This window comes from Haliotis rubra, unplaced genomic scaffold (assembly GCF_003918875.1).
Source record: "Haliotis rubra isolate DU_JTF1 unplaced genomic scaffold, ASM391887v1 Scf58, whole genome shotgun sequence".
In the NCBI taxonomy this organism is placed as follows: Eukaryota; Metazoa; Mollusca; class Gastropoda; order Lepetellida; family Haliotidae; genus Haliotis; species Haliotis rubra.
Window position 1 is genome coordinate 2,040,183 of NW_025767279.1, and position 25,037 is coordinate 2,065,219.

General features: G+C 41.8%; 2 protein-coding genes across 4 annotated transcripts in view; one reads left to right on the plus strand and one right to left on the minus strand.

The window, feature by feature from the left end:
* Positions 1-1,709: 1,709 nt before the first annotated feature.
* Positions 1,710-20,684, minus strand: LOC124254680. 3 transcript variants are annotated; one of them, XM_046688528.1, is made up of 9 exons: positions 20,593-20,684; positions 20,024-20,377; positions 10,270-10,483; positions 8,547-8,833; positions 8,094-8,240; positions 6,450-6,781; positions 4,068-5,318; positions 3,313-3,541; positions 1,710-2,777 (listed from the first exon to the last, which is right to left on the minus strand). In XM_046688528.1, the coding sequence occupies exons 2-9, from the start codon at positions 20,198-20,200 to the stop codon at positions 2,181-2,183; spliced, it is 3,234 nt and encodes a 1,077-aa protein (XP_046544484.1). In that variant the 5' UTR covers positions 20,201-20,377; positions 20,593-20,684; the 3' UTR covers positions 1,710-2,180. The 3 variants fall into 3 exon arrangements, with proteins under 3 accessions (XP_046544484.1, XP_046544482.1, XP_046544481.1); XM_046688526.1 differs by lacking the exon at positions 20,593-20,684 and adding an exon at positions 20,501-20,586; XM_046688525.1 differs by lacking the exon at positions 20,593-20,684 and having other exon boundaries at positions 20,024-20,493.
* LOC124254682 (dual serine/threonine and tyrosine protein kinase-like) overlaps positions 20,660-25,037 on the plus strand; it is a 55,126-nt gene continuing 50,748 nt past the window's right edge. The window contains exon 1 of the mRNA XM_046688530.1: positions 20,660-21,183. Coding sequence (XP_046544486.1) covers positions 20,989-21,183 — 195 coding nt within the window. The 5' untranslated portion in view covers positions 20,660-20,988. The remainder of the gene's footprint in view (positions 21,184-25,037) is intronic.

Sequence of the window (25,037 nt, forward strand, 5' to 3'; positions counted from 1 at the left end):
TGTGAACATAGGGTGTGTATATTACCAACAGCATACTCTCTGTAAATATGGGTTGTGCATATTACCAACATCATACTCTCTGTGAACATAGGGTGTGTATATTACCAACAACATACTCTCTGTGAACAAAGGATGTGTATATTACCAACTGCATACTCTCTGTGAACATAGGGTGTGTATATTACCAACAGCATACTCTCTGTAAATATGGGTTGTGTATATTACAAACATCATACTCTCTGTGAACATGGGTGTGTATATTACCAACTGCATACTCTCTGTGAACATGGGGTGTGTATATTACCAACATCATACTCTCTGTGAACATAGGGTGTGTATATTACCAACAGCATACTCTCTGTAAATATGGGTTGTGCATATTACAAACATCATACTCTCTCTGAACATGGGTGTGTATATTACCAACAGCATACTCTCTGTGAACATGGGGTGTGTATATTACCAGCATCATACTCTCTGTGAACATAGGGTGTGTATATTACCAACAACATACTCTCTGTGAACATAGGGTGTGTATATTACCAACAGCATACTCTCTGTGAACATGGGTTGTGCATATTACCAACATCATACTCTCTGTGAACATAGGGTGTGTATATTACCAACAACATACTCTCTGTAAACATGGGTTGTGCATATTACCAACATCATACTTTCTGTGAACATAGGGTGCGTATATTACCAACAGCATACTCTCTGTGAACATCGGTTGTGCATAATACCAACAGCATACTCTCTGTAAACATGGGTTGTGAATATTACCAACATCATACTCTCTGTGAACATAGGTTGTGCATAATACCAACAGCATACTCTCTGTGAACATAGAACATGTGTTGTTTTTACATAATACCAACAGCATACTCTCTGTGAACATCGGTTGTGCATAATACCAACAGCATACTCTCTGTGAACATAGGGTGTGCATATTACCAACAGAATACTCTCTGAGAACATAGGTTGTACATAAAACCAACAGCATACTCTCTGTGAACATCGGTTGTGCATAATACCAACAGCATACTCTCTGTGAACATAGTGTGTGTATATTACCAACAACATACTCTCTGTGAACATAGGGTGTGTATAATACCAACAGCATTCTCTCTGTGAACATAGGGTGTGTATATTACCAACAGCATACTCTCTGTGAACATAGTGTGTGTATTTTACCAACAACATACTCTCTGTGAACATAGGGTGTGTATATTACCATCAACATACTCTCTGTGAACACAGGGTGTGTATATTACCAACATCATACTCTCTGTGAACATAGTGTGTGTATTTTACCAACAGCATACTCTCTGTGAACATAGGGTGTGTATATTACCAACAACATACTCTCTGTAAACATGGGTTGTTCATATTACCAACATCATACTCTCTGTGAACATAGGATGTGTATATTACTAACAACACACTCTCTGTGAACATAGGGTGTGTATATTACCAACATACTCTCTGTGAACATAGGGTGTGTATAATACCAACAGCATACTCTGTGAACATACGGTGTGCATAACATAAACCCAATACACTGTACAATGTCAATGTCAGCAGATCATCCATGAACAGATAACCGCTGTGTCTGCTAAATGTCAACAGTAGACAACAGTTCTATGATTATGACGCGACATAGTATTTCGTCAAGTCAATGTCATACTATAGGATTTAATGATTCACAGCTTGTCAGACTAGTTGTGTTACTTGCATCGTAATCCGAGACACACGGTTTGTAGTCAAGGTCAGTGTGTTGCAAGCACATTATTCTGGGTTATAATGTATGACAGATGTAGTTATGCAACCATGAACTTTATTCAATGCAATAATCTTGTGGTTTTACTTCTTGCACACGCTTGCCTGCTTGGTTGCTGTCCCTAGTATCTCCGTCCCATTCTTGAGAAAATGTTGTATTGGGTTAAATTGGGTTCAGATCCAAAGGATCACATAGACTTTCGCACTAACACACTGCAGGCTTCATTACTTTACTACAAATAGTTGTCCCCTGTGACACCTGTTTTCACATCCATGAGATGTGCAATTGTCGCTTTGCTAGCAACAGATCCATCACTGTAATTCTCACAACGGCCAATTCGGTTATCACTGGGTCCTGATTCTGTCGAAGACTCAGAAAGACCACGGCTTTTATAACCTGCTTAGACGAATTTCTCCTCTTTACAGCTGTTTCCATCACTGTGATTCTCACAACGGGCAATTTGATCGTCATTGGGTTCAGATTCTGTTGAAGATTGAGAAGGACCACGACTTTCACGCCGATACATAGCGGCTTTTATAACCTGCTTAGACGATTTACGTCGTCTTACAATCGTTTTTGCATCTTTGAGATTTGCAACTGACTCATCGCCTTCGAGACCTTTGAGCATCTCCCTAATTCTCACAAGAGGCAGGCGTAACCCTTGACCCGGAAGTATACAGCCTCGGAGCAGATGGGAAAGAGTCTCTGACACTTCCAGATCTCGCAGCTTCAACATACTGGAAGGATGAATTCCCTCGATGAAACGAGACAATACCCACGTTCGTTGTTCTTCATAAGGCCGCTGTTGGAGAAGGAGTTCATATAGGACGATCCCAAATCCATAGACATCAGCATCGGAGTCGTAGATGCCCCCTCTCAGAACCTTGGGACTCAGGCAAGTAAAGTCTCCAGCTTCTACCGATTCAACGTCAACTGGGAACTTGCAGGTCCTTGGAAGACACATGTTGCACAGTTTCACATCTCCAATTTGGTTGATCTATAACGATATGACGGACAGTGACTTAAAGTTAGACCTCGAGGGAGTGAAAATTTGAAATGCGTCTGAAACAATAAGCACCAGATTCTGAGCTGAAAGTTGGCACTGCCAGAGTTTTTCGGACTAAAAATGTGAATAAAAGTTTCTGTGCTATGTGACTAAGGTCCCGGTGTGAACTTCTAGATTTGAAAGTAAAAGTAAACGTAATTATTGTTAACATTAAGTTATATGAACATTATATTCATCCGGGTCTTCGTATATGCCTGTTGGGGCGGTGGGGTAGCTTAGTGGTTAAGTGTTCGCTCGTCACACCGAAGACCCGGGTTCGATTCCCCGCATGGGTACAATATGTGAAGCCCATTTCTGATGTCCCCCGCCGTGATATTGCTGGAATATTGCTATAGGCGCGTAAAACCATACTCACTCACTATATGCCTATCACTTTAAAAGAAGAAATGTTTACTCAGGAGTGGTGGCAAGGATTTCTGATGAATAGCACACACAAGTGGTCAGGGCGAGCACCGTTAGTACTTACAAGTACGGTATCCAGAGAAATCTCCATGTGGACGAGGCCATCTTTGTGAATGGCTTCAATTCCTTTGATAAGTTGATTCAGCAACTGCGGGACTGCATCCTTCACCCTCGTCGTCGACCGTCTCAGGTAACGACGTGCCGACGTCAGCTGGTCCCCAAAGATGAACGTTGTCATGTTTTCAGTGCGTGTCATCCCCAGAAATGACGCCACAGAAAGGTGATCCAGGCACCTGGGGAGAAGTTGAAGATGGATGGATAAATGGACGCGGCAGTTGACGAGGCTGAGATATGTCCTACAATTACGTCTTACACGTTGCCAATATGGTGCACGTAGAATGGTAAATGGTCCCGATTTATTGTTAAATGTTTATTGTTTATACTCCTATACTGAAAATCACACAGAAAGTGTTTCGTATATCATTTCTTATTTCATGTAACATGAATCATAAACTTCCCTTCTATAATGGTTTGGTTTGCCAAGTGGAATGCCAGAAAGATAAGTATAACGTATATTTCGTTAAAGATGGGCTTCCACCACAGCTGTAGAGTAAAACTCCCAGACTTGTTCCATCTGTTCCTGTCTGTTTCTCAATGGGAATGTAAGATCACGCTGATCATGTCAATATGTTTTGAAGAAACTACCTGAGATGTAAAAACCTGCACACAAGCCACTTCCCTTTCTCGGAAATATGTTTAAGTCAATATCTTACAGAATATTTGTAAAACGAGATGCTTTCTTAACAAATAATGCATTACCTCAATTTTGCGATTTCTTTGAAAAGATGCTGATCTTTTAGAGGACTGATGTAGTGTTTAGCCATAACCGGAATCTTGTCATTGTCAGTGTTGAGCTCTGCTGCTTGTACAACCGTCCACAGACCTGTTGCTGCAGCCTTCCTTGCAATGTGATCTGAGTCGGACGTTCTGAGGTACACGTTCACCTTCATCTGCGTTGAAGAAGATGCGCCCAAGTTGTCCATTTGCAGCAGGATCTCATCTGATGTAAAGTCCTTGACGTGGAGGTAGCCGAAACCCCTGAGTAGTTCCTTCAGAGGTTCCAGATGTTCCATGGTCTGCTTCAGATGGGTCTTGTCCTGTCTGGCTTCTCTACGGAACTGGATGACCTCCTTCATTAATTCTTCATTAGATTGGATGAAATTAGGGATGTTGAGGCTGATGGTGTTGATCTTCTGATGAATCTGCTCCGTGTATCTTGACACAAATTTACTGAGGAATTCTTTATCATCTTTGACAGTCGCGATTATCTTTTCACTCCTTTGCTCCATGTATTGCCGAGGTTTTTCTTTGAACGAACCCATAGCACGCTCTTGTGCCATTTTGAACATTTTACCCACAAGAGGTGCTATCATCCTGCAAGCGAATGCGCGTGGATTCACAGCAGCTGTGTTTCTTCCTTTTTCAGCGATGTCTCTAAGTCGCTGAACAATACAGCTTTTCTTTCGTATGCTCTTGAATTTCTCCACCAGGTCGTTTTCTTCATCACTACTGTCCGTTGAACTACTGGAAGAAGATGCCCTCAGGGCATTCGAAATATCGGTCATGTTTTGGTCTAGTAAATTTAAACGAAATCTGACTTGAAACATCATCTTGGTGCACATGTCTTGAATGAAAGTCTCGGACTCTTCAGTTTCATCGAACAGTTTGTAAATCTTATTCAAAATCATACTATCTATCAGTTCTTTATGTTTTTCCCAGCCGTCGACCGAGTCGGGAACGTCTGGAAGATCTCGATCATTCCACTTTTTAAGTTGCCCCCTAAAACAATCTGAAACAAGGATTCTTCTAAATTCCACAGCAAGTTCCTTGGCAGCTGAATCTACCTGCTCCCTGAGCTCGGTGATGGTTTCAGTTGCTTGGGCATTTAACGCTGACAGTTGCTGTCTTGCTTGCAGGAATTTCTCATCATGTTCCCTTTCAGTCATCGTGATCTGGGAGAGGATTGTCTTGAGGTATTTGGTGGACTCCTTCATTGCGTCTTTCAGCCAGCTGCAAGAGAAGATAATTAAATACTTCACTGTATTGTTATATCTACTTTAGTTTCGTCAGTTTGTTTGTTGTTTTACGCCGCACTCAGCAACATTCCAGCTATATGGCGGAGGTCTGTACATAATCGAGTCTGGACCAAGCAAACCAATGATCAACAACATGAGCATCGATCTACGCAGCTGAGATACGACATCATGACTGTGTCAACCAAGACCACCCAGCGGTCCCTAAGTAATCAAATCTGAACGACAAAATCCAATGGTTGACAAAATGAACATCGATAGGCCATGTTGAAGCCAAGTCAGTGAGCCTGACAACCCGATCCCCTTAGTCGCATCTTACGACAAGCATGGGTTGCTGAAGACCAATTCTAACCCGGATCTTCACGGGTGGTGTGTTTTCAGTTACAGGGCAGAACGGACAACACTCTTATATGACCAGCCATATTAACCACACCAGTAAGTGTCTGTTCCAGAATGCTATTCTTTAAAAAAGTGGTTTGGATTACATTACTTGGTAGATTGCGTGTCATTGTGTTGTGAATGTCACTGTGCTCATGACATTAGTCATTGGCTTGCCTGGTCCAGATTTAATTATCTACAGGTTGACGTCGCGTACCTGGGATGTCGATGTCTACGGCGTACAACATCATGCTTGGCGTCCGGCAATGATACAGCACTAGAATATTGTTAAAGCTTTCTCAAATCATTCTTACTGGATCGTAACTTTCATTGTACCTTCCTTCTAATATAATTGGGTGGTGGGATAACGTAGTTGTTCCAGCGTTCGCTCGTCACGCCGAAGACCCGGGGGCAATGCGTGACGCCCATTTCTGGTGTCCCTCGCCGTGATATTGCTGGAATATTGCTAAAAGCGGCGTAAACTCCAACTCACTCACTCACTCAAATATAGTATAAGTTTGAATAGTATTGAAAATGGGCATTCAAACGTTTACAGGCGCGTAGCAAGCCTTTTTTTACGTGTAAGCCCGATTGGTTGCAAAGCTTCATATTGAGATAGTATTAGGGGCTTGCCCAAACATTTTAACAATCATGTGTAAGCCCGGGCTTTTTTTTATAATGGTAGCTACGCCCCTGGTTTAAGAAATATATCCATGTAAATATATCTTACCTATATGACCTTTTGACCTCATCTTGCTGAGCCAGATGAAACAGTCCATGGAGGGAGGTCAGAAGAGCATGCAGATCATCTGTGATGTACTCACTGTCCACGCTAAGACTTTTCTGGGCCCTGGATGAGGACATGAAGATGACCTGATTGTCCTGGAGCTCTGGCCAGATGTCGTTTAGCTTCTCAAGGGCGTTCTCTCTGACATCGGACTTGTAGCTATCCTCGATCAGGTCCCAGCGATTGCAGACAAACAGGGCAGCTCGTGGGTTGAATGAATGTAACGAGGTTTGACCCTTGTTGTGTTCAAGGAAGGTCTTCAGGAATCGGACCAGCTGCAGGATGGGAAAGAGAGTGTCAGACCTCGGGACTAAACTATTACAAATAAAATACAGTACTCTGGTTTAACGAGTCAAATGGGTGTCGTAATGTCCCAGTAACAGAGCATAAAGGTCATGACTTTGGGGGTTTCCGGACTAAATGATTTCTATATATAGCATTGGGTATTCACACTGCAAACTCCTACATTTAAGGGGTGGTGGTGTAGTCTAGTGGTTATTTCAAAGAATTCGCTCGTCACGCCGAAGTCCCGGGTTCGATTCCCCATATGGGTAAAATGTTTGAAGCCGTACAATCCATGTTTGGAACTAAAATTCAGTATATCCATTATGCAAAATCTCCCTTTTCTCTCGCTCACTCAGGGGCGGTGGGGTAGCCTCGTGGTTAAAGCGTTCGCTCGTCACGCCGAAGGCCCAGGTTCGATTCCCCACATGGGTACAATGTGTGAAGCCCATTTCTGGTGTCTCCCGCCATGATATTGCTGGAATATTGCTAAAAGCGGCGTAAAACCATACTTAGTCAGTCAGTCAGTCTCGCTCACTCCTGCATCCAATCGAGCCGTATAATAAGAACACGGAAACATGAACACGGAAAATGAAAAAGAACTGGTAAGTTCTCTGAAACTTGGACTCAGAGCACTTTACTTCCCTTATCGGTTCAACCTTGCTTGTAACCTGTGACCTTCACACTCTACTGGCTGGGACTAGCTCCTTTCTATGTAATCAGGTAAGGTAATTATCCCACAGTTAAAATCTATATGATACAGACGGAAGGATGATTGTGCAGACAAGACAATGAGAATCTATATAGATTGACTACTCCTCTTTTATCTGATGACTTGATCTCATAATACGTGAAAGTCATTTCACCCGTGAGTGAATGAGTTTAGTTTTACGCCGCTTATCACACAATATCCCGGCGGGGGACACCAGATATGGGTTTCACACATTGCACCCATATGAGGAATCGGAACCGGGTTTTACGGGGTGGCGAGCGAAAGCTTTAACCACTAGGCTACCCCAACGACCCTTCACCATTTAGTATTTATGTTATATAACGGTGTGTCAGCTTGATCTGGGTGGAAACCCGATGTTAACCCGACCTTCACGACTTTGGTGAAACCTACGAGCCGCGAGTATGGGACTGACCACGCGAGAAACATTATCAGGGTGAAACGGATTCGAACCCGCGATCACCTGAGCCTTGTATGTTAAGGGAGGCAACTCCGAGCTGCGACCTGCAGCACCTCAGAGCAGTGTGGCCCCTGTAAAGAAAATAACCTGTACGGACTGTTTTCGAAAGTCTTACCCTGTCCTCCTGCACTCCACCAGCGCTGTCGGTTTTGACCACGTAGACAAAGGCAGCAACTTGTCCCTGGGTGACGAAATCACGGACCAGCTTCTCCATGGCTTCGTACTCCCCGAATCCAGGAGTGTCGATGATGGTAACGCCAGTCTATCGGGACAAATACATACCTTAAATTCCACAACTCTCACCTACATTAAGCAAACAAAGTAATGCTTAAAGAAGACAGACATTCTGAGATGCCTTGAAAACAGCGCAAGGTTAAGATCATAAGTTTCTTTCGGACATGCTGTTTGATACACCATTAGTTTTCTGTCACATAAGCCACATCTACGATACTAAGCTAAGGCCATCGTACTCTCTTGCTCAAAGTGCAACACATATCTAAAGCAATTAAAAAACCCCACAGATACACGATTGACTAAGATCACACGTCACATTCACACATAGGCCTACTTTGAGAATAGCAGCCGGAAGTTCTATGTCCACTTCCGGTACAGTTTCCCCGCGCTCACGGGCATCGATTTTTTTCTCTGCGACCAGATTGTCTAAGTAGGCCATTGTCTCCCCTTGGTTGTTGAACACGCGTTCGTTGACCTGGTCTTCCTGCTTGACCTTGACCTTGAACGTGGAGCCATACCGAAGTTTACAAATGCTTGATGTACAACTTAGGATGGATTTCGGCAAGACGTCCATACCCAGTAGCACATTTAGGAGGGTGCTTTTACCAGCGCTTGTTTGTCCTGGAGGGAATAAAGTTTCGTTTACGTATTTGTTGTTTGAAAGCGCACTTTACGATATTTCAGGTCTACATAATTAAGGCTAAATTGTTCTAATTAATTGTTAATTGTAAATAAAGTCGTGTGAGCGGGTTAGGCGGTTGACTCTGTGTGCTGGCGATTAGGGGCCTGACTCTGAGGGTGTGAGTTCGAATCCCGGATGGGGCTCAACTCAAAAAGGTACTAGAATTTGTAGTTTACTAAGAAAGTGTGTTACGTTCGTCACTGGTTGAACACATGTTACATATGGGATAACACGGTTGTACAAACTCTAGTAGATCTTGAGTAGAATCCGAACAGGGATTCGACACCACCCCATCCAAACCCCACACCGACCCCTATACCTCTCACAGAGAGGCACACAATCGTCGGCAGTCAGAGAACATACCCACTAGGCCACCGATCCTCCCACGAAACCAAACGTCAAACACCTGGCAATCTGGATTACGTACCTGGTGTACAACTCCGACAACTGGCACAGATCGCACGGCCGAAAGCTATGTAAACCCGTAGACAATAACTAGAGGTATTTGTGCTGACTAAGAAAGTGTAATCCGGAATGTAACACAGTGTTACATCTGACAATTTCTTAAAGGCATTGTGTATTCGGGTCGTGTACTTTTTAAAACGCATATTCTCCACGATAATAGTACCCGTGAAGATGTGGGTTAGAATTGGTCTTCAGTAACCCTTATACAATTGTCGTAAGAGGCGATTACGAAATAGGGTGGTCAGGCTCACTGATTTGATTGACACATCTCGTATCCTAATTGCGTAGATCGATGTCCATGCTGTTAATCACTGGATTGTCTGGTACAGACTTGATCATTTACAGACCGCCGCCATATAGCTTGAATATTTCTGAGTGCCCCATTAAAAACATACAAAACAAAGCACACAAACCTCCCTTTTATAATCAGGAATCCCAAAAGTGTAAAAGACCGCCTCCGTGGTGTAGTGGTTAGAGCGTCCGTCCGGAGAGCGGAAGGCCGCGGGTTCGATCCCCGGCCGCGTCATACCAAAAGACGTTCAAATATGGTACTTGTTGGTCCCTGCCTGGCGCTCGGCATTAATGGGTCCATCAAGGACTGGTCGGCTCGGAGTCAGTATAATGTGTCTGAGTGGGGTATTCATGCTTCACTGCGGCATGGTATCTCAGTGGGCTAGTACTATAAAACCAGCTTAAGTCTGGGCTAGTGCAAGCAGCCGCACATACACATACACACGCATGCACGTCGTCATATGAGCGAAATATTCTCCAGCGCGACGTTAAACCCAATTTCACCTCACCTCACCTCACCTCACCTCACCTCACCCAAAGGTGTAAAAGAAGTAATACAATTTGGAACAATTGGAACAAATTTGGACTATATCAACTACTTAGTCTGTGTGACACTCACCTGCTATCACTATATTGCATTCGCCATTCTTGAGGGAAGTCAGATTGTCCTGGAGTTCCTGTGCCAAATCGTCCGAGATTCCACGAGATTTCAGGATGTTGGACAAGAGCGGGAGACTGCCCTCCATGCTGGTTTGTACACTTTCTAGAATGTTGCATATGGCTTCTCTAGTCTGGCGGCATTCCGTACGAAGATTCTCGTGGCGGACAGGGTCCTGTAAACAACAACACCATATGAAATAAGCACATGTACATTTCATTGTTTGGAAGGACCGTTTGAATCCCCAAAAATTAGACGCTTAATAGTTTTCCCAAAAGTATTCATGATTCATCATTTGGCTGGAGCCCTGGAATGGAGGGACTGTTTTTTAGTCATTCAGTGTTTAGTAAGAAATTACTTTTCGTATTGTTTGTTTGTTTGTTTAAACATGCCACTCAGCAAAATTCCAGCTATATACCAGCGGTCCCTCAGTTATTGAAGCTGAACGACAAAATCCAATGGTTGGCACAATTATTGGTTGGTTGGTTTGTCGTTTAAAGTCGCCCTCAGCAATATCCCAGCTATATGGCGGCGGTCTGTAAATAATCGACCAGACAATCCAGCGAACAACATCATGAGCATCGATCTGCGCAACTGGTATACGATGACATGTGTCAACCAAGTCAGCGAATCTGACCACCCGATTCCGTTAGTCGCCTCTTACGACAAGCTTAGGTTGCTGAAGACCAATCCTTACGGTTCACTCCCAAAAGACAGACCTCCCATAAAACAGACTCAATGAGTACACCAATTAGCTGAGCCATGCTGTCCACCCCTATGTAATTAATGAGCTCACCCAGAGGCACTAAGAACACATTCCTATCTCTCCTAGTTTACAAGTGAATACATTGTGAATATGATAGTATTTAATACCACAAACTAAAGCTATAATTACCATTTATCTTATCATTGCAAAGACTCTGTGACAAATCACAAAGACTCTGTCACAAATCATAATGTTTCTGTCGCAAAAATCACAAAGATTCCACCCTCATTGTAACCAAGTTCCCTACCAGTGCCACTGATGATGTTGAAGTGACTTTCTAATAAGTGTTATCTGTGAACTGACAAACATATGATGTAAAATAATATGGTGCCTGGTCTCATATGCTTGATTGGTACATGTATATGAATTATTGTTTTTGATAATATTCACAAGTATATGTGAAAATATATGTTGATGTACATATATATGTTGATGCAATATGTCTTAATTTAAAATTATAATTGATTACATCAATTGATAAAAGTATAGTTAATACCTAATGTTGTCTTTGTTATTTAGGCACATACCATTATTATCAAGGGTACAGCTTGATGCTTATGCAACCAACCATAAAATGTGTTGTTTTAAGCGATCTGTCTTTTGGGAGGTCTGTCTTATGGGAAGATACCATTCTAACCCGGATCTTCACTTGGGGGGGAGTGGGGGTGGGGTCGTGGCAATTCAATTTATTTTCTGCACCATTGCTTCGATTTTTTTGGGTTATTTTTACATTAACCATAAGACCTTTTTTCAATTAATTCTGCTTAAAATATCTCAGGTAACTTCTATCTTGTATCTGGATCTGTACCTCTGGTGTTTAACATGATGCCTAAATAACAAGACTAGCGCTCACACATGAATTATTCAATGCAGTAGAGTTAACGTATGTGTCACACCCGCGTTCGATCAATAAGCAATATTTAGAAATCTATTGAAGCAAGTTTATATATTACGCAATATATTACTCGTGTTTATTCAACACGAAGCACAAAAGTCTGTTTGAACAGGATCGAATAGTTATATTATTCTCATACGACACCTGCATAAACGACTGTACTTGTGCAGCTGGTTCCTAGAAAGCGCCCCCAGATAGGGAAAACCAATGCAATACAGGGCAGTCCACTGGCGTGCACATGCTACCTAAAAGAGTTTTAAGGGGGTGGACAATTGTACTTTACATTCTAGCTCCCGGTCAAAACAGAGCCCTGTCTAAATATCGTGTATATGTCCTATTCATACTTCAAATCAGTATATTCTTAGTAAGTTCCTCCAGCTCGGCCCACGTCGTTCCGGCTGCCTTTGCCTCTGTGTCGATGCTTCTGCGTCTAGTCTGTTTTGGTCGACCCACTTTCCGCTTCCCTTGTGGATTCCAGTCTAGGGCCTGACGGGTGATGTTACAGGCGGGCTAGCGTATGGCCAATCCTTCCCCTTTTCCTTTTCTTGATCTCGGACACAATTGGGGCGTGTCTGGTCCTGTCCCACAGTTGTTCATTGGAGACAACTTCCGGCCACCTGATGTTGAGGATGTTCCCGAGACATCTGTTGGTAAATGTCTTGAGTTTATGGGTGTTTGTTTGCCACTCCAGGGAATGCTCGATGATGATGCGCATTGTGGCGATGTGGTCTGTGCATGATCTGTTCATCCCGGAGTGTCTTGTCCAGTGCCGTCTTCAGTCTTCTGGTACTCTCTCTTGCACCCAGATCTTATGTAGGAGTGGGTGCAGCCTGTCAATTGAAGTCTGGATGTCTGCCTTCAGTACTTTAGGTGGTATACCGTCAGGGTCTGCTGCTTTGCCTGACTTGATGGCTTTTGTGATCTCGTTCTTGGTAGGGGGGGTCGGTGTTGATACCAAGGAGTTCAGTAGGTAGTAAGATGTCTGGCGGGACGGATGGTGCAGGTCTGTTCAGTGTTTCCTTGAAGTGTTCAGCTCACCTTGCTCTCTGGTCCTCCTCACCAGAAATGGCATTGCCATTCTTGTCTTTGACAGGGCGACTAGGTTTGCTGTTTTTTCCAGAGAGGGTCCTCCCAGATTGCGTGTAATCTCATACAGACTCTTCATGTTTCTTTGGCCCGCTGCAGTCTGTTTCCTGAGTCAGCTCCTCAATAAAGTTTCTCTTGACTTTTCTTGCGGTTCTTTTAACTGCCCGGTTCTTGTCCCAGTAGCGCGCTTGCAGTACCTGCTTCTCTTCTTTGTCTTGCGTTTGGTTGGTCTGGTCGTTTAGCTGTTTTCTCTCGTTGATCAGTGTCCATGTTTCTGTTGTCAGCCACTCCTTGTGTTTCCTTGTATTCTTCCCCAGGACTGTTTGGCATGCTGTCTTCCAGGTCTCACGCAGACTGTGCCACTGCTCTTCAATTGCTTCCTCTGGGAGCTGGGAAAGCTGAAAGTTGTTCCTGAAGTTGTTCCTCAGTTCAAGCTTGAATTCTTCCGCTTTTCCTCTTTCCTTCAGGCTGTGCACGTTGAACTTGTGTGATGGTCTTCCTGTCCGGTCGTGGTACGCTTTGAGCTTGGTCCTGAGGGTGGCAACAACAAGATGATGATCTGATGCTACGTCTGCTCCGCGTTTCACCCTGACGTCGTGCAGGCTCCTTCTCCACTTTCGCCTGATTGTGATGTGGTCGATCAGGTTTTCGGTCCTGCAGTCAGGGGAAGTCCATGTGGTCTTGTGGGGATTTCATTATGGGGAATATTCCAGGCTATTACAAGAACACTAGTACATAGCCTGTATATAAATTCCCCAATACCGTTATTCAATTCTGAAATACGGAGTGCGACCCACCAGAGTCCATATACGGTATATTGCAAGCCACTACATTAAATCTGGTATAAACGCTCCGATATCCCTATTCTACGGAAGCGCTGAAGGGACCTCATAAAATAAAAATTATCTTGAGCGCACAAGTTAATATCTTGAGCGCTCAAGTTAGTTATCTTGAGCGCACAAGTTAGTATCTTGAGCGCACAAGTTAATATCTTGAGCGCTCAAGTTAATATCTTGAGCGCACAAGTTAATATCTTGAGCGCTCAAGTTAATATCTTGAGCGCACAAGTTAGTTATCTTGAGCGCACAAGTTAGTATCTTGAGCGCACAAGTTAATATCTTGAGCGCTCAAGTTAATATCTTGAGCGCACATGTTAATATCTTGAGCGCTCAAGTTAACATCTTGAGCGCTCAAGTTAATATCTTGAGCGCACATGTTAATATCTTGAGCGCACAAGTTAGTATCTTGAGCGCTCAAGTTAATATCTTGAGCGCACATGTTAATATCTTGAGCGCACAAGTTAGTATCTTGAGCGCACAAGTTAGTATCTTGAGCGCACAAGTTAGTATCTTGTGCGCACAAGTTAATATCTTGAGCGCTCAACTCCGTGTTTAGCATCTAATGGCATTAATGGAACGCACATTTGCTTGACTGCTGTCTAAAATGTACAAACTTATATCCTTTTTGGAAGATTTCAAACGATGCAAAGTCGGAGTTAACAATAGGTGTTTATGATGAGACTATGTAAAAGTATGCAAATGTATCATGAACATTGATAATGTTTATCATGTAAACGTTCATCGTCTTTATGCTTGTCAATACTATTCTTTGTATCTGATTTTACCACTTTTTGCTTTATTACATAAAGCAGGCCTAGGTATGTGTAATGTCATAATAAGAATTAAAACATAAACATGAGTAGGAGTTTATTGCAGGGATGAATAGTGGTTTTACTTGCTTCTTATATTGGTACATAGAATTATGAACACTTGGATAACTTGTTTTTTGCTACGGCTTTATTATGTATATATAGTATTACATGACCATGAAAAATGTAAACATTAAGTTTTATACTTAATTATCTTAATTATAAAACTAATGTCTGATGTATTGGAAGTAAAGTCGACCACTTTCAGGGAACTATAGTCTGTAGTCTTGGTTTGCATGTATCAGTAATGTTTCCTAACGTGGGTACAATGGCAGTTTAACTCTGTACAATATCATTTAAAACCCGCCTGATTTATTTGATCCATTAGTATGTGCACGTATAGCATATATACCGACTTTATTTCTTACTAAAATACCGTGTTCCCCGTTTCACTTCTTCCGTATCAATCCCTAATGTATACGTATGTGTGTTGTAGTTTATTTAACATGTTTTAACAACACAGGAAGTTGAAGAATAAAGACGTCGATGAAGACAGTGTCCTGAGCGAAATTCAACACCATTCGGGTCCAACAACGACCGTACAGTATCCTGTTTCACGATTAAACCGCATTGAATACATTTTTGATGCATCAACGATAACCATGTCTTTGTTCAGATCGTCGAAGTCGTCCGCAATAAAGTATGTAACATCAGCGCGGCGGTGGGGTAGCCTCGTGGTTAAAGCGTCCGCTCGTCACGCCTGGGTTCGATTCCCCAAGCTGGGTACAATGTGTGCAGCCCATTTCTCGTGTTCCCCACCGTGATATTGCTGGAATATTGCTAAAAGCGGTGTAAACCGTATTCACTCACTCACTCACTGTAACATCAGCAAATCTGGTATCTGGTACGAGAGAGGGACATACACCTCAGAATACGCTTCAAGTGGCGTACTATACTATACCCTGAGTTTTGACAAGAAGATGTGTTATGTGTTTGTATTGGAACCCAAGACTGAAATAAGCATGAATCAGTTCGCGTTTCCGCTCCTCCTTGCTTCCACATGAACTGCTTATGAAGCAGTGTATCTCAATATATACTAAGTTGAGCGCTCAACATACTAACGTGTGCGCTCAAGATACTAACTTGTGCGCTCAAGATACTAACTTGTGCACTCAAGATAACTAACTTGTGTGCTCAAGATACTAACTTGTGCGCTCAAGATACTAACTTGTGCACTCAAGATACTAACTTGTGCGCTCAATACTAACTTGTGCGCTCAATATACTAACTTGTGCGCTCAAGATAAATTATATTTCATGAGGTCCCTTCAGCGCTTCCGTACTATTCAGTGTTCAAAACAGGGAGAGTAAACACTCAAACTTGATCTACGGGTTGGTATATTGCAAGTCATTATATCAAATCTGGTAATCTCCCCGCTGTCCTTTTTCAATGTTAAGGGAGGAATAACCACCTTTCAATATCAATATACGGTTTTGTAGATTAGTAAAGTAATGAACTATAAAAGCCAGAGGCTCAAGTACATTCCCTGACAAACAATAAATGTACACATGGAAAAAAGTATCGCAACACCGTATATTTTTCATAGTATCAATATGTTATCATTCAATCCTCGTTTTAACTTAGTGTCTGGATAAACCGAATTTTAAAGAATTAGAAAATATAATTTCCACTTTTCATTATTTTGTTTTACTTTACCACTATTGTGGAATACGATTCGATTTGTTGAAGTCAACTCTCAAGCCCCACTACTTACAGAAGGATGCCAGTACATTAACTTTCTTCTGTGAACCCAATACTGAATCAGGAAAAAAACAAGCACAAATCACAAATCATCGGCGTTTAACTACTCATATTTTCTATACAAATATACAAATATGGTATAACGATAAATATAATTCTAGAAAGTCCTCGCCTACACAAATACCCGGGTCACCATGAAGTTGTAATACATTTTCAAGTTGATTAATAAACATGAAAACTAAAAGAGAACTGGACAAAATAAGTTAGGGATATTGGTATATTAATGATTGATATTTTATCAGTCTGTTAATGAATAAATATATTATTATTTCAAAATTTACATATCCCTAACTATTTTTGTCCAGTATATAACCTTGTCTAGCACCACTTCAGCACTCGAAATATTCCGAACTGCTGATGTCAGATAAATTCAAAGCTGCTGTGGTGTTACAAAAGTTATCCCGATTAACGGTTACCATTTTCCCACGAGTACTTCACTTTGACAAGACATACCATTAAGTTGTTGATGGAATATAATGTTTTGGCCTGTCCACAACAGAAAACAGACAATAGAAACTACATGTAGATTTTGATAGTTATTTTTGAATCAGCGACTGAAAGTGTGAAGCTAGTATCATCTGTTCAGCATCCTCTACAAAACCTGACTGACATTCTGGCTATTTATATACAAATCTACAAACTCCTTAAGCACGCTGTTGAGAACATATCTAAATATGTTCTCTCTAAAAATCTCCAGAATTAAAATTAAGGTGAAAAAGTACATGGAAATACGGAAACAACATATCACCTCCATATTTTCACACATCAGTGGTGATATTCCATCAGGTCCTACAGTTTTGCCACATTTAAAAAACAGATAAAGTTGATATTATTTCTACTTTTGTTATGCTACCCTTTAGAATACCGCCACTGTCGTCATGATTGTCTTAAGTGTAATCACGTGAAACATAGCCTCAGGCAAAACATAAAAATCAACAGATTGACCGATTTGTTCATGAAGTAATCACTCCACTTAGAGCTGGTGACGGAAGTCTATGATGAAGATGGATTTTGTATTCCATATTAAATGACAAACATTCTTTGAAGCATTACATTGACATTACATACGTAAGCAGTACATTCGAGTCGGACGAGTTCCCTTTACCTGCTCTTTAATGTTTCAGATTATTATTTGTTATATATATGGGTATATAGCGCTATAATCCATCCCATCTACAAACATGCGCAAAGCGCTTTTATATTTTGCCTCCATCATTAGATATCAATTTCAACGGCACATCGTATTTTCAATGTGAACTCCCTGGGGATCATACAACTCGTGAAGTCACTAGGGTGAGGCAGATGATCTAATTGTACTGAATGTTTAATGATGTGCGTGTGTATGTGTGTGCGTTTTTGTTATTTTTTTCCACGGGGTATTCTGCTATGATAAACATGTCCATTTGGCTGTTAACGCAAAATAAACAATATGTTGAATGCAGGTACTATATTTGCTTATGGGCTGAACTTCATTATGCTTTATTACACGTGCCATCAAGGAGTTCTCAAACATGGATTTAATTCAATTTCAGAAGGTGACGCTGGCCTAGAAGAGGGTAACCTGATCTTGGAGACAGACATATCGTTCATGATTACCATGTGACTGGAAATATGACCGTAAGAGGCCATGAACCTGAAAACAAATTACCCATGGCAAAGCAACAGCGTTATATGGGTAGGGCGTCTGAATAGGGGTAGCGTTCTAGGTTTGTCCTCATTCCTTTTCAGATAATACCCTTAACAAAATAAATCCCCAGTTGTATATCATAAATCACATTTTTCATTAAGCTCTAGTCAATGTTCTTTCCCCGGGTGTTTGTTCGTTTAATACCCAGGAGGTACTTTTAAATACCCAGTACTTTAATCATTTATATCAAGCTTAAATAACCAGTACCACAGACAAGAAGATTTCTAAGACTTTTAAAGGCATCGGGAACTTAATTTGTGTGATTACGTTCTAACCGTCACACCAATGCAGTTAATCTCAACCCTGTTGATAATACCTTTGCAAATAGCGATGTTCCTTCTACGACAATAGTCTAATAGGCTACTGTTGTTGTAAGGCGTTGTTTTGTTAAAACTGGGGTACGGATTCACCGAACGCAAAAATCAAGAAACTATTTAAACATAAACATAATTCTTAATTGAAAATGTTCTGTTACCACTAAGTCTGAAAAATCATTTAGCAAAGTATGTCACAAATTGTCAAGACCTAAAACATGAGGGGTTATAATACCTACTACCACATGATTTCAATACTAACCTAAAGTGATTTATTTCATCTATGTCTGTTTGCTTGCTTGTTGTTTAATATCACACTCAGCAATATTCCAGCTATATGGCGGCGGTCTGTAAATAATCGAGTCTGGACCAGACAATCCAGTGATCAAGAGCATGAGCATCAATCTACACAACTGGGATACGATGACATGTGTCAACCAAGTCAGCGAGCCTGACCACCCGATCCCGTTAGTCGCCCCTTACGACAAACATGGGTTGCTGAAGACCAATTCTAACCCGGATCTTCACGGGTCTAGGAAGACGTCGTAACGAGGCATGTCATTGTGGTAGCCCGGTGGTGTGGGATCAAAGGCGCCGACATACTTCACTAAGCGATAAAATATGTCTCCATGCCAGTGATACTACTCTGATTTTATAAACAACTGGCCTTATAATTGTATGAAATTATCCAACAAGATTTCGGATCGGCTTGTATGAACGCCTCAGAGACGTCTCTGGGCTCCCTGCTTAGAAAGTGAGTGGGTAATGTTTTACGCTGCATTTAGCAATATTCCAGCAATGTCGTCTACACCAGAAATGGTTTTAACACATTGTACCCATTTAGGGAATCGAACCAGGGTCTTCGGCTTGATGAGAGAACACCTCAATCACCCTACCCACGACACTTCTCTTACTAAGACTTAGTTCATATTATATAGACAGACGTCCAAGTATGTAAAATGTTTTTTCATATTTACAACTAGTACTTTTATAGCGATATGTTTGTCATTTCATCATTCACAAAAATGATAAATGTGTATGTTTAAACAAATTGACATGTCTGATTAAATCTGTACAAAGTGTTTAGATTGGATATAAAAGGGTTATGTAAACTCGCCAGTGTCTATTACTTGGCTAAGCGATAATGCACACTATATACAACTTGACTTTATTTTACGAAAAAACGTATACACAATGTGAAATTTATATATGTTATCAAATCAGAAAATATATTTAACAAACATAATTTGCATGAGTCCTCCAAGATCTCATACTTTTGGTATCATTAAATTTTCAATAGTATTCTTTAAAACTGTTAAAGAGCAACTTCCTCTGTCAACATAATTCTATATCACACTTCAGAAATTAACCGAAACTGCTAAAGAAAAAGCCACCATCAACTGGATTGGAATGAATATTTCAAACCAGAATAAGGCTTGCTTTTCACGCACGAAAACTCCCACTCAATGATAGAAACCAATAAAGAGTTTGCACTTACCAACAGGTGTTTGTTTTTGCCGGTAATCTTGTTCTTGTGGATAACCAGTCTCTCTTTCAAGTCCTCACAGGTTTCACATCCCTCCAATGACGCACCGATCTTGTCTGCTTTCTCCAAAATGTCGTCAATACTTTCGACATTCTCCACGTCTATGTTTCTCAAGCTTTCCTCGTTCATATTGAAGGTTGTTTACTTCCAATTTGATACATAAATGTTCAGTCTGAACTAAAAGACAAGCAAAGTGTTTCACCTGTCGTCTGCTTGTCGCATGACCGGATGTCGTCTGCTAGTGTTTGAGTTGAAGCGAATGTTCTCGACACAGTAGGACGTGAGGCATGTAGACAGTTGTAAATTCTGAAATACAAAAGTCATAAAGAATAGTTTTTAAACAACAAGACCTGACTATGTAACTATTTCCTGCAACACACCCTCGTGGATATAACATGTATAAACCTACACCACACGTCCCTCGCTTACCTCTAGATGATACGCATGACTGTCCGTCTGTACATCTGCGCAAGGCTTCTCGTTATATGTTAATGTCTTCCTAGAACAGGCACAAGACGTACCCGAGACGTAAATAGATATGGCTAACCAACCAGGAAGATACTTCGGTGGGTGAGAAAACAATGGTAGCCATATCGGACTACACCTGCCATGCCTTCTAGACGAGGCGAATGTTGAACAGACGACTCGAGAGAGTTGAATTCCTGTCGGTGAGCTTAACAACTGTCCTACAAAAGCTACATGCTTTGGATAAGTGTTCTATCACTACACCGTGTATACTGCAGCATTACTAGATCTTAACCACTGTGGACATTGCGGACTGTCACTTGGGGACTTAACACTTAATAACCTACCTTGTTATTTGGTTATGTTAAAGGGTGGATTTACCGCTGTAAATGTGTCTTACTTGTGAGTGGAACTGAGACAATTTTGAGGCATCCTTGGTGATTGATTAAAATATGAATCGAAAAGCATTTCGCGTTGAAAAGTTGGAACATGTCGACAAGATCCCCGACCTTCCGACAGCGATACGTGTGATGGACGAGCTACAGATCCCGAGAGGGAAGTGGTTCAACCTCCAGGAAGGGAAACGCTTGATATCGGAATACTTCCTCCAGAATGAGAAGAGGGTGAACAGTTTCTACCAGTGGAAGGTATGGTTGTGTATATTTCCCTTTATGATCTCTTCTCCCTGTGTCTGTTAATTCGCTGCTCAGGTTAACTGTTCTGACAAACGAAAATATCACCCAAACTTTGTCATGCGTATCATTGTTATTGTTAGGCTTCTCGTTGTCATTTTCATCGTCAGGAACTAGGATGCAGGGCTGGTCGAGTTGTATAAGGCAGCGCCATTTGCCTTACAGAGTTGCGCCCCTTTGGCGTGCAAGGAACGTCGGATCGTGGGTTCGAATCATATAATCTTAAGGTGTCAGCACCGTACCCGTGGTATTAAGTTTCCCCAAATTGGTAAACGGCTTAGACCTGCATCACTTTGGTCTCTCCTCTCTCATGAAGCTGAAACTCCATGCAATGGGCGGAAAGAGTTTAAACCGGTTGCCGGTTCAGTTATGTGTCTCATCGTGTTCAGTATCGATTCGAATATAATATTCGTTAAGACGCCACATACCTCAGTGTCGTTAATAGGTGTTAATATCATTTTTAAATAACCCTTCCTCGAGGCCCACTTGCACAGGGTGATGTCAACTCAACGGCTGTCCTAAGTCTATGTTAAAGTATGGAAGTTACGAACCGAAGTGCTGGAAATACTTCGAACAACGAGAACCTTACCATTGCCGAGTCTCATCGGGGATTTAAAGGACAAACAGAATACATGTCATCGTTCTCAAAAGGTTTCCCAATACAGCAATACCCGTGAAGGTCCGGGTTAGAATATTGATCTTCAGCAACCCATGCTTGTCGTAAGAGGCGACTAAGGGAATCGGGTGGTCAGGCTCGCTTACGTGGTTGACATATGTCATCGGTTCCCAATTGTGCAGATCGATGCTCATGGTGTTGATCACTGGATTGTCTGGTCCAGACTCGACTATTTACAGACCGCCGCCATATGGCTTGAATATTGCTGAGTGCGGCGTAAAACTAAACTTACACACTCAATACAGCAAACGTCCAAGTCGTCTAGAATTTCCTAACTTGATCGTAGCAGCATCCACTGATTGTGGTTTGGAATCCCAATTTCGCAACGAATTTGATCCTTTGGTTTCGAAATGCAACAAACATCTGCGAACGACCTGCCTGATACCTAGCTCCGCCATAGCTGACACAACAGAAAAATATTTCCGAGCGGCGTTAAATAAGATTCATTCACGTACTCCAGGTCACCCAATGGCACCGCCCTTTTACACAATGGCACGAAACACTGACTATTCTTACATGAACGAATCGGATAATTTTTAAGCTTCTTTTGAGTATATAGAAAAAAACCATCAACAGGCTGAAATATTCACTGCGCGTTTTATATCCACTTCATGGTTGACATATGGACAAACAGTGCCTACCTTGCATGCAGTCATAATATGCATGAATTCAAAAGCATACCTATACACTATGTCACATACCACCACTCGCACACAGCCTGGCAGGCAAACTTTTCAGCTGTGGATCATTCACGCTACTGATATGTCACAATCACACGAACCACTTTACGTCTTTCAGAGATAAAAAATGAAAGCGTTTTTGAATAGACTTAAATTTAACTGCCTGAAATTGGTGCAATAAAAGGGTTGTTTAAAAAACGTAATGTAAGTAAGACCATGAAACGGGTTTATTTAGTGTCAGCGATGAAGGGGACTCCCGCTGTGTTTTACTGTGAGGATTGGAAATGGTTACAAATAGGAGGGAACGCTTTAATAAAGGCCAGCTGGTCATGGGTTGTTTGGGTTGTTTGTGTCATAAGTAATAACAGTGACATAATCAACAGATAAAGATAGTTGTATATCTAAAGACCTTGATACATTCGTAAGGATTGTATTTTGACTCCACAGTCTGAGGTTGAAAGCAACAGCAACTCCTGCTAGTTTAGTCGTTATAGGAATGTGGCTCGAGCAGTTACAACATACATGTTTATATACTGAGTCAAACTGGAAACTTCATACTGATATATTAAATAATATATAAAAGAAAGGACACAAGAATGTAGTATACAGGTCATCATTTATTTGTTAAGGTCGATAGGATGAACTGAGAATAATCACAACGCCAAAACATCGGTTCCATGTGGTTACAGAATTTATCAATGAAAGGCGTAAACAAAGTGTCAAGTCACAAGAAATTAAATCTGATGTTTGACACGTTCAGTAGCGTGTATGGCCATCCCGTGCGTTCACAACTAGCCAAGGAACGCCTCCTCATGGACTGTCTGATGCGTGTAAACACATTATTGGGGAGTAGGCGCAATTGTTCCTGCAAAGCAGCACCAAGATCCTGCAAATTCTGGGGTTGGTTCCTGAGAGTGCGCACACGTCTACCAAGATCATCCCCCAGATGTGCTCGATTAGTGATCAGGTGACCTTGACTGCCAGTCAAGAACGTTGATTCCTGCGTTCTGCAGGTAATTCCTGGTCAAGATGGTTGTATGGGGTCTGGCATTGTCATGCTGAAAGTGCAGACCTGGACCATGTGCTGCCATGAATGGAATACGTTCGGGGGCTAGCACCTGGTCGCGGTAACCTGCAGCATTTAGGTTCCCACGGATAACCAGAAGTGGGGAACGGGCAATCCCACAGGAAGCTCCCCCCCAACCATGACACTTCCGCCCCCAAATCTGTCAACTGCCTATACACAACACTGAGCATAACGTTCACGGCGTCGCCTCTCATCCTACCATCAGCGAATCTGAGGGTAAATCTTGGTTCATCACTGAAGACAACTCGAGTCCAGTCTCTTTGAGTCCATCGGAGGTGTTGTCGGGCCCACAGAAAACGCTAACGTCGATGGAATGGCGTCAAAATGGTTCCTCGATATGGTCGTCGAATTTTAGCACATCGCAGCTGCTTTGGGTGGTTTGTGCCGACAATCGACCCCTAAACAGCTCATTTCAGATTCCTGTAGCCGTCAAGAAACGGTTACGGAGGTGACGTAGCACAATTTGACGGTCCTCCTCCTGTGACGTCGGCCTGGTGCCAGTTTGTTGCAGTCGAGTCTGCAAATCATAAACAGTCCGACGGCTGCACCCCATTGTCCTTGCTACGTCACTTACTAACGTTCCCGCTTCCAGCATGCCAACGGCTCGTTTATGCTGCACATTGAGAGGCGCGGCATAAGAACTGGCTGTTCTCAATAGTGCTGTAAAGTGATTTTTCACTATGTACAGTTGATGGGAACATGTGCGATCGAATGCACGAGCAATGATAAGATCACGTGACCAGGTACACGTGAGAAACAGGTTTCAGCACTATTGTGGGGTGCACGATGTGTGGATTGACTTAAATGTGTTTTTTCTTGATTTTGACGATACTTGGGGATATCTCGCTTATGATACCCGAAAACTGTCTGCTATAACAATTCATATTTTTATTAACAAATATGAATTGTGAAGTTTTTATTTTGACTCATTGTATGGATGAATATATACAGATATGATATTTATGATTAATACGTTGAAATATGATCAAAACATATGAAAATGAGTGTCATATTGAAGACAATGGATTCAAACACGTCCTATACGGTATGGAGACACACTAATTGATTACTCATGCAAATCTCACGCCAAACTGGATTCATGTGAAATAAATTAAGGCACGTATAGTTATTTTCTCTTGCACGAACTTTCTGACCACCTAAAATTAAACAAATAGGTCTGAAGACATCGTTGTCAGTGACCTTTCTGAGGAGGAATTTGCAATTATGCGTTGGCCTCAGGTGGGCGGCCCTTTGACCCCGGTATATCAAACTTTTCTCTCTCTTGGGGTGAAAGCTTTTAAAATATCCATATCGGAAAGATGGGGAGGGAATCCATCAGTAGGCTTAGCACATTGTACCACAATAA

Bases quoted from the DNA above. Each gene is read 5' to 3' on its own strand.
- LOC124254680 (XM_046688528.1), bottom strand. From the start codon at position 20,200: ATGAACGAGGAAAGCTTGAGAAACATAGACGTGGAGAATGTCGAAAGT. The intron at 8,834-10,269 runs GTGAGTGTCACA...TATTCCCTCCAG, and splicing joins ATGCAATATAGTGATAGCAG to GACAAACAAGCGCTGGTAAA. The intron at 5,319-6,449 runs GTAAGATATATT...CTTCTCTTGCAG, and splicing joins GAGGTCAAAAGGTCATATAG to CTGGCTGAAAGACGCAATGA.